This window comes from Seriola aureovittata, chromosome 16, assembly GCF_021018895.1.
Source record: "Seriola aureovittata isolate HTS-2021-v1 ecotype China chromosome 16, ASM2101889v1, whole genome shotgun sequence".
Taxonomy (NCBI): domain Eukaryota; kingdom Metazoa; phylum Chordata; class Actinopteri; order Carangiformes; family Carangidae; genus Seriola; species Seriola aureovittata.
The window spans coordinates 10,672,592-10,685,774 of NC_079379.1; the positions used below are offsets into that span (position 1 = coordinate 10,672,592).

General features: G+C 39.8%; 1 protein-coding gene across 1 annotated transcript; it reads right to left on the reverse strand.

Annotated features, from left to right (window-relative positions):
• Positions 1-213: 213 nt before the first annotated feature.
• cers2a (ceramide synthase 2a) lies at positions 214-12,954 on the reverse strand. Its single transcript, XM_056399629.1, has 11 exons — positions 12,564-12,954; positions 8,973-9,145; positions 8,744-8,861; positions 8,388-8,506; positions 6,375-6,432; positions 5,924-5,974; positions 5,615-5,707; positions 3,684-3,812; positions 3,371-3,477; positions 2,176-2,329; positions 214-2,076 (listed from the first exon to the last, which is right to left on the reverse strand). The coding sequence occupies exons 2-11, from the start codon at positions 9,143-9,145 to the stop codon at positions 1,930-1,932; spliced, it is 1,149 nt and encodes a 382-aa protein (XP_056255604.1). The 5' UTR covers positions 12,564-12,954; the 3' UTR covers positions 214-1,929.
• Positions 12,955-13,183: the final 229 nt, after the last annotated feature.

The window sequence follows — 13,183 nt, forward strand, 5'->3', positions numbered from 1 at the left end:
TAAGTTAGGAAAAACTTAAAAAGCTATTATCAAATATTGGTATATTATTGGACTTTCTTTTTTCCCCACTCCTTGCACGTTGGCAGCAGTTTGGTTTGATCTTCACCTTTCCTTCTGCATATGATTTGATTGTTAACATCTGAAACCTTTTATATCTAAATCAAGTTGTCATTTCAGATTAAAATTAAAAGAACCAGAAAAGCATGCACAAAATAGTTATCCACAGTTATCTTTATCATCATCATCATTATTATTATGATTTTACATCTCAGCAACACATAATGCAGAATAAAAACACTTTCTGTCAAAGCAAAGCTCTTTAGAGGGCGCTGCAGGTGATTGGTCGTCGTGAGCCGAGGCATACAGCGAAGTTAGAGGCCCAGAGCGTTACAGTGCACAGAGTGCTGAATGTGTTGGGGCACAAAGACGGCAGAAATAAAGACAAAAGGGACAGAAATTGTGTTTTACAATTAACATTTGAAATGATGAAGGCACTTGAAAATGACAAGGTCAAACAAAATGTAAACTATACTTTGGTGTTTCATTTTTACCTCTTTATGTAAGATTTCATTAAACTGCTTTTTTTTTTTTTTTTCTTCTTCTTTTTTTTTTTTTTTAAATACAAAATTAACCAAAAGACTGAGGAAGATCTTGGGTGGATAATAATGAGAATAAATATGAAACAAAATTTAAATCATACTCAAATAAAAAATAAGTCAAGTTTGAATTTGAATCAAACACTTTTACTAAGCTTGTTTATTAGATATTTAGCCAATGCTGATCTATAGGAGAAACCATAAAGTGCATCTTTGGATGGATGGGAAAAACAACACTGAATGGAAATGCTATTGACTCTTCCAGCCCACAAAGAACTCATAAACAGTTACCGATTGGTTTGGGTTACACTTAAACAAACTGCTCCCAAATTTAAACCGTTGACTGGACTGAAAACAAATATAACACAAAGCAAACTAAAATCAAAGAACTAAAAGACAATAAGCATCAACATAAACAAACCTTTAAAATTATCTCTGTGCGTTCTGCTTCCAACAAGGCAAAGCATTTTAAGACAAACTTCAGGCACATTTCGACACATCTGGCAGATGTAATATCTTCTCGCACTGTTTCAAACTGTTAAAAAACATTATTTATTACCAATTATTTTGTTTTTAAACATCACTGAAACAAATATATTCTAGCAACACTGACTCAAAATCATTGGCAACAACTAAAGTGAAAAAAAAAAAGGCAGATTCAGATTCAGTATTAACTGACACTCTGGACATCGGTAAATAGACTTAAATCAGATTATGGTCCATAGAAAGACATGGCCACATTCACTTTAGTGCTCCTCACAATGTCACTGACTTCAGTGTGGTTATTTAGAGCAAAAAAAAGAAAAAAAGAAAAATCAGTCAAGTGTAAGGGCAGTAATACTTAGAAGAGTGTTAACTAACTGTGCAGGAGGGGAATGCCCATCCTAACCACAGCATCTCTTAAAACACTTCCAGTGACAAAGTATAAAGCTACACGCAGGCAGATTCGGCAACTTGGTCAACAGCACAAAATCTCGGAAAATAGCAAAATACACTGAAGGTGAGGGAAAAGAGGAGAAGGTGCGTGTAAGGAGAAAACCACTCACCACTGCTTAGGTGTTAAGCAGATCATCGTGGTTCTCCAGTGCAGTCTTCCTCTCTCCATTTAATTTAGTGTAATCCACAGAGAGGTGAAATTATCCACATTAGACTACCGGGGTTTCAGAAAGGAGTGTGTGTGTGCGTGTGCGTGTGCGTGTGTGTGTGTGTGTGTGTTGCCTGCTGCCTCTTTCAACATGCCACGCTCTCGTTCTTTGGCTTTCAGGTGAGGCCCTCATGTGAGGGCCCGTCGTCACTCTTCACATGGCCTCATTTCCACCTCTCACTGTCGAAATCAATGCCTCTTTCTGTGGTTGTTGTTGTGGGGAGTGTGGCCGTTCTGCATGTGGCCGTTTTTCGATTTTTCCCTTCGCTCGTGATCGTCGTCTTCATCTTCTGACTCGGTCTCCTCCTTGTCACTCCGCTCGTCCTCAACAATGTCCTGTCAGGTGAAGCGAAACATAACATTGGTACAGTTGCAAATTTGAGACGACTGTGTTACATGATGGGGAAAATAAAAACTGAAAGTGGTGGTTCATACATTTCCTGGCAGGAATTTGATGACCATTCGCAAGATTAGTGCAGCCCAGAAGATGTGCAGAATCTGCAGCACAAACATCAACCCATTGAAGAAGTAGAAACCGAGGAAGGGGGGGTAGAGGGTCTGGGGGTACACCCATGTCGTATGTGTGATCCTGGATGACAGAACAAAGGCACAACAGAGAGTCCAGTCAGAGCCACCTACAGTCACATTCAAAAGCCCATTGAGAGGGGCCAGGAGTGAAGACAATGTGTCTGTTGTTGTGTTTCCAGCAAAATGTTACAAAACACATTTATGAAATTTCTGCAGAAAAAAAAAAAAAAAAAAAGAAAAAAAAGAAGTGAATCAGCGCATCCTTCAGTGCATGCCTATATGCTAATATATTCAAGAGGACTTGAACATATTGCATAATTAAACTGAGCACCAGTAGCTCTGATATACATCATGTATTTCATTGCTGCTTCCCACCTAAGACTGCAATTATGTTTTTTTTAATGAATGAAAAAGTCTGTTTTGAACATGTACCCAGCTGCATCTACCCTAAGAACCAGGGACATTATAGTCTGAACAACCCCACAACCTTGTTTGTATTGTTTTTAATTTTGAATGCTTTCTGGTGGGTCAAAAGCCTGTTACAATGTCAATGGCAGGAACAGCAACATTAAAGGATAATGCTCAAATTATTATTTTTCTGTTGTCAACAAATCATGAAAAGATGAGTTTTACTTCTTAAAACAGCTGCAGTTTTAAGCAAACGTCACTCCAACATTAATAAACTGTGCATTTATGGGGGATTGTTTTCAGCTGCGGATTAATACAAATTTGAGTCAATAGTGAGGAGGTGTGTGGGGGATTGAGTCAAAATGACCAAAGTGTCCAAGTTCATTGCAATGAAGCAATTAACAATTAAGCACAGAGGAATACACTGTATCAAAATCTCAAACTTTGCCGACAAAAAATAGAAAATGTTGTGAAAAATCTGATTGTCAGCCTTTATTTTGAAACGCCACACATGTCCACACATATACCTTTGTGACGCATAGCTGCTAATAAATCCTACTCTCCATTTACCAAATAAGAGCAAAGAAGGGCCAAAAAAAATATCATTGTTGCACTCATTTCTCAAATGTTCTCATCAGACAGTAATATCAGTGACTCATTACAGTAACAGTAAATCTGACACAACATCATTTACCAGAAGGGGAGGATGATGAGGCGGGTGATGATGAAAACGGCAGCAAACACAGTGAAGATGAAGTTGCAGGTTTTCCTCCAACCTGCATAGTTGAACATTTTGGCTGACTGGAATGAAAAGAGAGATCAGTGTCACCTTTTCTATTATTCCCCTCTAGAGGGCAGACAGTGAACTGTATGGGAAGGACAGTGCTCTGATCTTTACACTTATCATGAAGCTAATAAACAATGAAGAGGTTATGAGGTAAATGAATCAAACATTAACTTAATCCCCTAAATTATTCTTTTTCTGCCATGTTAGGATATTGTCATACCTCCATTAGATAGTCAGAGGCATCGTGTACCAACATGATCAAAGTCCCTGCCCGGATGTAGTTGACCAGCCAGGAGAAACTTATAAGGAGGATGGTGGCTACATGGTGAACTATCTGCTCTTTGAAATCCTGCAGAAGAAACAAAAAGCAGAGACAGAAAGGGATGGTGTAAAAACAAAGTCCAACAGTGTTTGGTCACCGACTGATCAAGCAGTAAAGATTGGTCACTAATCGACAGTGTGTGTCTGATTAATGCTGGTTTTACAAATGATTAACTCTCCGCACATAACAGATGGGCGGCCGTGGTAAACAACAAGTTTAGTGAGTTTAGTTGTGGGTAGATAAAAGTAGATTGCTAATACTTTTATCTACCCACAACTAAACCCACAGCATCTCTATCAACTGTCTCATTTGCTCTATGTGTTACCTATTGAACATATCTTCTCCTTTTATTTTCTATATATTTTACTAATCACTCTCATTCTGCACTGTATTTTTATTCTATTGTTTGTTTGTCCTTTTTATTTCACACCTGTCATGCAATGTGTCTAACTTAATCATCATCTTGTTTACACCTTCCATTTCATGTCCACTAGTCATTAATTCACAATGAACAATGACCATAACATGGTACTTTAACCTCTTAAATATAATCCACTCAGTGGCATTCTTTGAATACACATACACATCTTTGGATGGCACGCTAATGTGTAGTGTCCTCTAAATAACTCAAAGTGACACTGACTGCATAGCTATAATAATATGTAATGGTGTGCCTTGTGACAAAACACATGAGAACCACTGAGCCGGACAACCTAGCATGCTAAAGAGTCCTCTTCTTCACCAACCTGAGCTCGTAGGTGAGTCAGTGGCACTCTGACGTCCTGACGCATCTGCTGCTGCTACAGTAACAGGTGACTCCTCCTCCACCTCCTCTAGCCTTACTTGTGCCTCAATGTCTCCTTCATTCTTTTTGTTTTTGAAAAATCTTCTTATATCCGTAGCGTTCGCTCGTTAGCTACCACCAGATGCCTCTCTCTGTCACAAAAGTCACTGGTGTGAAGTAGATCTGCTTCTTCAATAACACACAGAGGACCCAAAATGTACTTGTGTTTTTGATCACAACATCATTTATTTAATGCATGATTGAAATTACTAATGATTAGACTTGAGGCAATTTTTTATTATTCTTATATTTGTTTAAAAAATTAATGAGTTGCAGGGCTATTCAGAAAACATCCAGAACTGAAGCCACAGATGACCAGGCCTAATGACGCCTATGATTAAACGGCTTTACAGCTATAAAAAGAAACTAAATCCATATACAGAGGCAAAAAAGGAACTTAACAAAACGTTACAAAACAAATCCTTCAATAAGAGGCTGATTTCAACATGATGGCTCTCCGGAAAAGCCCAGAAATCTATTGTTTTAGTTTAAAAGATTAGCACTGGGACGGAGGCTTTGCCATTTGCCGACAGGCTTGACGGTCTGCCACCTTTCACAACAACATTTAGACCTGTGGGCAAAATGGTCAGTCTGTCTGTCCACAGTGCGACTTTCCACAGAGCTCTGGTCACACATTAACTGGAGAAGTAACATCCCTGACCTCAAGAGACACAATTCAGTTTGTTGCTCATTCACTGTGACATTTCGAAATTGACAAAGTGGAAGGGATGAGTGGAAATGAACATTATCTTTAATGGTATTCTGAATTCTGACAGCTCCACTCAATACAATGCATAAAGTCAGGACTTCTTAATGGAGAAATCAATATCCAAACCTCAGAATACACTACCAACGCAACAGATCATTCTCATTATTTTATGCACTCACTGAGTAATCGCTATTGATGGAGGCTGCTGATGGTTTTACCATGGTTTTACAATGCAGAGAGCTAACAAAGTTTAGGAAGCAACGCTGTATCACCTACCTTACGTTTGACATCCGATGCTACGCTAAAAAGCAGTGAGAGATAGAAGCCTAGTTCGATCATGTAGTACCAGTATTGAGAAGGCAACAGCGGCTGGGGAAAAGAGAAAGAAAGATCTGTTGGAACAGCATGTTGCCAATAATTTTACCCATTAGTCAGTTCAGTAATTTGGTAAACAAATGAAAACAGAAGAGAAGCCAATTTCTGCACATTTTGTGATCTACACGTGTGTAAATTTAAACAAAATTGAAAATATTCAAATATAGGATTAGCTGAAAGAGACGTTTGAGGTTACAGCACTTGACATACCATTTTCGGGAAGCCATCCCACATCTGTTTCATATCATATAACCATGGTTTCTGAGGGGAGAGAGATATTCAATATTAAGTGTCCAACACAACATCACAAGCACTCTGTACAAACACCAAGCAAGAATACAGATGAAAACAATATTTGTGTGTGACATACAACAGTGTGTCCACAATGGCTACAATGTTTAAATCCAAATTAATCAATTTCTGTACTTTAGTTAAGCATGTAGCATTTAGCTAAATGATTAATTCTATTTTGCTGATGAAGACACAAAAGAAAAATAAATAAATAAATGAATTAAAGACTGTTTTTCTTTAATTCAAGGGGACAATATGGCCAGTCAATCAAAAAAGATGTTTCTAATTATGACAAAAGTGGATTTCATGGTTATATGTTGTGAAATTACACATAAACTGATTGCCAGGCAGATTCTGACACAGTACTCACATCAACAAGAACTGCCAGGCCAGCAAAGAAAGCAAGAAGGTAAAAGGTAAATCTCCAACTGTAAAAGAATGCACAGCAATCTCAGAAATCCCATAATATACTTTCACACAGCACAAATAAAACTGTCCCATAAAACAACAACATGGCACCAAAGTCATCTTGGGGTTTAAGAAACCCAAATGTGGTTAGATTTAAGCGAACACAACAGTTAGAGTAGAACCTGAGTCTAAAGGTTCTGACAAAGACATAATTCCCCTTATCACTTCAATAATGATTCCTATCACTGATACATATCACTGGAATTTAAACCCTGAATCACACTGTTTGACACCAGTTTGAGGCATTTCTCTTCTTGAACTTACAGTGTGTACCCTCCTCTTACTGTGGATTGTTTTGCAACAGCTTTTGAGAAATATTTGCATCTCTTTTGTAGGTATAACATGGTTGAACACCAAAACACTGATGATGAAATAATCCATTAGTGGACCATGGAGTGGCAGCATATTGAAATCATTTTTGACTTTATGTAGTAGCAGTGTAGCATTACAGCAGCACATTCAATGCACCGCTGACAGAGTATTACCAAAAGTGCAACAGGCATGTTTGTAGGCAGGGTAAGGTTTTCTAGTCTGAAAGATCTCGGGTGTATTCCAGAAAGCGGGTCTAGTGAAACCTCTTTGTTAACGCAGAGTTTCCTGTTCCAGAAAGAGAGATCACTTTACCTGGGAGTCAGTTACTGTGGTAACTTAATCCGTGAAGCCACCCTGCTTTCTGGCAGGTTTTATTCAACAAAGCCTGAATGAGCTGTGACACACAGATGCATTACCTCATTCATACAGTCGATATCAAAGCGCATTCATTTGCAGAAGTTTACGTTGGGAAGAAGATCCAAATACCGGCTGGACGTTAGTTTGATCCCCTGGGCCTATCTTTACCAATGTCATCAATGTAAGGACCTAGACTGCGACATTCAAACACTGAACATTGTAGAGTCATCCTCAGCTCAGAATAAAATCTATACACTGTGAGTCTGTGAGCATTAAATCAACTGTCAGGTTGTCAGTCAATGCCCCTGCACTGAAACATTTATTGTACATTACTGCAGTAATCACTGTAGCTAATAATAAACAAATTTTTTGTGACACTTCTATGAAGAATCATTTCTCATGTTGTGATTGGTCACACTATTGGAAAACTTCTATCATACTTATCGTATCATATTGGAGATTATTGGAATATTTTTAAGTGAAGATGATAGTAGTTCAGCTGAAAAGATGATTTGAAGATTTTAACTGGACAAAATGTAGCTTAAAAGTGAGTTTTTGGATGAGGCTGTGAGCAGTTTTAATTTGTTTTAACAGTATTTCTGTTACTGCTTAAATGAACTACATGTTGAAATATAAAATACAACATAATATATGCTGTTGAGCAATATTTTTTATGTAAAATCGACATTTAAAATTTACATTCAGTTTTAACTTAGACGCTTTTTCAACAAATCAAACCATCTAATCATGTCACTTGACCGGACTAAAGGTTATATCATAGGTTTCTAAATAAACTTATCTTGTCTTATCTGTTTGATTTCATTTTCTGCTGCCAACAACACATACTTTGTCCCCATCAGGTTGCAGCTAAATAAATATATCGAACTAGAATTCTCGCTTCATGGTTGTATCCCTGAGCTATCATGTTCATGAGATGGGAATGATTGATGGACAGACAACCCAAAAACATAATGCCTCCAGCCCTGGCTGTTGCCGGCTCAGAAAGTTTTATCTGACAAATAATAGGATTCCCGCACTTCCAACCTGATTCTGGTCAGCTGCCCTGGAACCAAAATCTCTTCGTTTCCCATGTCAGGATTAGTCGACTCAGAGTTTGGGGTTAGGTTCAGAGTTTGTTAAACCCGCTTTCTGGAAAAGGCCCCTGGTCTTTAAACCACTGTAGTGGTATGAAGGACTGAAAATGGTTTGGGGTGAATCTGAAAGTGTATTGAAGATGTTTAGCTACCTTGCTTCCCGAAACTTCTTAAGCTTGCTGGGCCGGTCCTGGTTTCTCCGCCGCCTGAACCATCTCTGGACCTGTCGCACTGAGCAGCCAGTCTGTTTACTTAAACTCTCTATGGAACTCTAGTAACAAAAGCAGGACAAGGAAAGAGGGTCAGTGCTGTCTTCAATGTCTGCAGTCATAAAATGATGGTAGTTGACTTGTCTCAAAAGACTTGGCTGTGAAGATATGTAATATTTCTATTGTCCTGTCATTCTTGTCCATTTACACCTTAAACACCAAAATCTCTGACTTCTATAATTAGAACACACATTAAGTAGGAAGCAGTGTTAGTTTTCTGAGGTAAGCAGGATGATTACCTGTGTGGGATGCTTTGATGTGCTGCAGAAATAGGATTCCAGGGTGGGATTTGGTGAAGCACGAACACGTTGTTTGTCGCTCACTCCCAGCAGAGAGGCCAGAGGAATCGCTACTGTCCTGGAAGGAGGAAAATACACCAGATGAGAAACACTGCTTGCACAGCTCACATTTGTCAGAAAGACGCATGCAAAACAGATGGGTATAACAGGCAAATGACAGATGACTCACCTCTCAAATATCTGTCTGATGACCAGGAAGCAGATTGCGATAGGGACAGTAGCCCAGAGGTCTCGTGTTTTAGGGTAGACTTTGCCATCGTGATCCGTCAGGTCAGCCCAGCCGTGGCCTTCAGGAAACCAAATCCAGTCCGCCCATATCAGCTCGCTCAGACGAGACAACATCTTAAAGACAACACAAAGGGACAAAAGGATTTTTTCTGGGTTTTTTTTTACCTTGTGGAAGGAAATTAAGATAGGTATTAAAAAGATGGTTTTGTCTCCTCTGTGATCTCCATTCATTTTCCATTATATAAATATAGAAACTCACTCAGCCCTGCCAATATCCTGAGAGGAAGGAGAAGAAACAGAGCAGGCTGAGGAGTGAGTATTGATTGGAGGCGATTAATCTCACTGGGCATCAGGCAACAGGCACCGTATCTCGGCACTTCCTGTTCCAGATGAAGGGAGGATTTTGTTATGGTGCACACAGTGCAATCAGAAATCCTATGGGAATTCATCTAGGGAAGTAAACCGGACTTCAGTTTGGCAATGATTTCCATTTCTAGAAAAAACATTAACTATTGTCTGCAGCTGGACGACACATTTACTGACACTTCAAAAGTGTGTCACATTTCCAACAGTTGCCACGTTGGACATCTCCATACACATCTAACAAAAGGGCCTGATGTTGACATTGACAGAACTTTAGAGAAAAAAATGTTTGAATACTCAATAATGCCTTGTAATAATTAGGTGTTTTACATTAATAATTTATCATTCATGTGTAACGCACTGTATGTTTGAATTAGGCAAAGGATGTTGCACAAGGAATGCAACATGTCCTGAGAATCTCTTGAGCAAGATCACTCATGATATTCCCCCCATTAACTGAGTGTTAATCATTTCCACTATAACCTCTATAAAACAGGAATAAGCAGCTACTCGGGCAAACCTATAAAGATATTCTGCAGTCAAACTGGGACGACACCAGTGTTGCTGTAATTAGTGGCAGCTCGTCAGCGGAAAACTGAGCTACCTGTGGACTTCAGTACAATACAATGTAAGATTAGCAGATTTTGAATCTGATCTTCATATTATACTGCTGTACCTTTGTTTCTGCCGCCAAAGCTTTGTGTCAAAGTGTGAGCGGAGTGGAAACTTTAGCTTGTCACACACTTCCTGACAGAGCCCATAACAAGGACTGTGTGGACTTTAACCCATTATAAGCTTACTAAGAATGCTCAGTGACTTGTGCAGCGGGAGTTTTTCTTCAACGAAGTATCTTTTGCAGTTCAAAGATAAACTGCCTTAGCTTGAAACAACAGCTGTGAAATATCAACCATCCGGTCTGTTAAAGTTAATCAGTGTGCGGGTTCCAATGAACCCGATGCCTCCTCTTTGGCACCTCTCATGTCAGAAATATCAGTATATCTCATTTTCACTCCCTAAAACTGCCACTGAAATAAACACATCTACTTACTCTCAAAGTGTCCACCATTATGGTTTGCCAACTGCAGGTCATGTTAACTCTTTTAAACACTTCAAACAGAGAACGGGCTCTCTGTGGACTTATGGGATTTGAATGAACAGAGAAGATTTTACTGTCTAACAGGGGGAACTGGAAGCCACCCTGCAGGGGGTCGCAGAAGATCTCAGGTGTGCATTCTGCTTCTAAAGTACACATTTTTGTCTGTAGCTTTTCTAAACTTAACAGCTCACTTTCATTGCATTGAACAGCAACTGAAGCCAAATACCCAAACAGGTAACATTAAAATCAACAAGAACTAAAATGTGTACCCCTGTGTTCCTTGGTGTTTATGTAAGACGTGACAGCAGCACCAGCCTTTCTGTAGCAGAAAGAATTCAACAGTATGATGTCTGCTCCTGTCGGTGTGTGATTTCCTCAAGGGTTAACTGACTGGAGGACATCAATAGTTGGAAGAAGAACAGGTCTGGCTCCAGTAGTTTTGGCAGGTGTAACTGCTAGAAGGTAAAGTAAACTTGCATTTCATTTTGTTGGCCAACCCATGTTGACAGATCACCCAGTATAAAGTGTAATAAACATGTGAGAGCAGTAAACTGGTAGATACAGCTCAGCTCAGGTATTTTATCAGTTCCTAATGAAACACATTTTGGATTAAAAGGAAAACCACCAATGGCTGCCATTTTGGTTGTTCTTGTGCACCTGTATGAGCATGTTAGTAGTTTCACACTATCCCACTGGTCTGTAAGCAGTGGCAAAAGGCTGGGAAGACAAAGACTGCAAGCTAGTAAACAATGCAGGTTTCAAAATCTTCAAAGTGTTCCCTGAGGGAGGAAATGAATTCAACATGTTTTTAGGCCTGAGGGATAATGCAACGTAAACAAACATTACCTTTGTTTGTTGAGTTTTTGCCTCCTGGTACACCTTTAAAAATTGAAATTCTAAACCACAGGATATGATAACCCTTCAGACTTTGGAAACCAGTCTCCAAAGCCACAGGAGACTTTATACATTGGTTTTCACTGGCTAAGCAGTACTCTTAAAGACAAAAACTTTGTGTAGAAATCAATGGAACGTCCATTCATAGGGATCTTCTGTGTGTGTTTTTTCTTAATTAAAACCTTGAAGGATGGAGGCTGTCCTATGCTGTGTAGACTGTAAAGCCCTTGGAAACAAATTGTTATGTTGAGGTATGTAAATAAGATTCATATGACTTGCCTACAGGGGACAAACGAATAACTCATATCTTACATCTAAAATCCTAAAAGAGAGTCAAAGTTTCTCAGTCTGTAAAGAAGCTGCAGCAGATTGCTTGACTTCAACTTTAGAGTTGCTGTCTTCATTTTAAGTTAAGCAGTTTGTGTCTGATACAGCTGTCTACGCTGTTTGCGTAAACCCGTGCAGGGAGTGGCTGAGTGCGCACGCATGGCGCAAGCGGGGAGTCTCCCGGACATAGCGGAACAGACAGTCTGACTCACCGAGATGGGGCTTTGAATAAGTTTCCCCAACACCAAACTAACTTTCATTGAACGCTTATTACACTAGGCCACGTGTACTTCTTAGTTTGACTCACGCATATAACAAGAGAAAGCAGGGGTAACTTTGAGTGGCGACATCTCTTGCTTACGTTAGAAAACTTTTTTACGCATACATAAATTACACCATAAGCGATATAAATGGCCGTTTATCTTTTAGAACCAACTTCTGCACTTCCTCAGGAGGGCCCTGGTGCTTTATTGGTTAGGCCTGAATGGTTTCGCGACCTTCTCTTATCGCGGTGTTCCTAAGCAAACATCCCCGACATCAGGACAAGCAAAGGCCTGTTAGCTCGCTAAACTTTGATGTGCGAGTCCCTTTAACGTCTCCCAACGGCTGAATCCGAGAGGGCTTCAATTAGACGGGTGTCAGTGAAGTTTGGTCGGTACCCCCCCGGTTAAAACTTCACATAAATCTTTTTGAGGGGACAACTCTCCCGTTCCTATCTAAAAATAGCAGTCTAAGGTGTGTGCCTGACGAGCAGTCCATGATTTGAGGCGGTAAAAGAGCCCGCACAGAAGGTTTTAAACTGTTAACAGACGCGAATGCATAGTCCACGAAGTAACGGTGCAGTCAACTTACCTCTCTTCACTGTACGCAGGCGGGCAATGTGCTTTCGAAATGTATGGCTGCTGCTCTTCCTCTGTTCCTGTTGTAGCCGTGGAGATTTCAAGTAGTTCTCGCCATCGAAAACAACAACTTGTTGAACGTTTAATGAGTTGCAATCCGCCTTTTTCTTTTCTCTAACCCTCAGGTTCGCCACATTCTCGGGGAAAAAAACAACTGTGTCGCACTTTCTTCTCAAAGTCCTCCCTTGCGGTCGTGATTTCAGACTGGTCCAAACAATGGGAAAAATAATGTTTTGTTTATCACGTATCCGTCTGATAAAGGTAGTATGAATGGGGCTCGGCTTGTTACCGTTCAGCCGGGCATTTCAAGTGGTCGGATGTAGTAGATATTATGGTAGTATGTTAAAAGAGGACCGGGGGCGGGGGCAGGCTATTTAAAGTGACGTGAGCCTCCACTGCGTATGAGGGGTGGTTAGTGCCCACGAGGACGGCTGAGAGGGGAAGGCACGTCCAGCTGATAAATGGGACAGAGGTGAAAGTTTAACTTTTTCCTTTTAAATTGATCTGCAAAAATGTCTAAAATTCATTTTTGGCTTTGTCTTTATGAGGTATTAATGACATTATTTTTAGCAT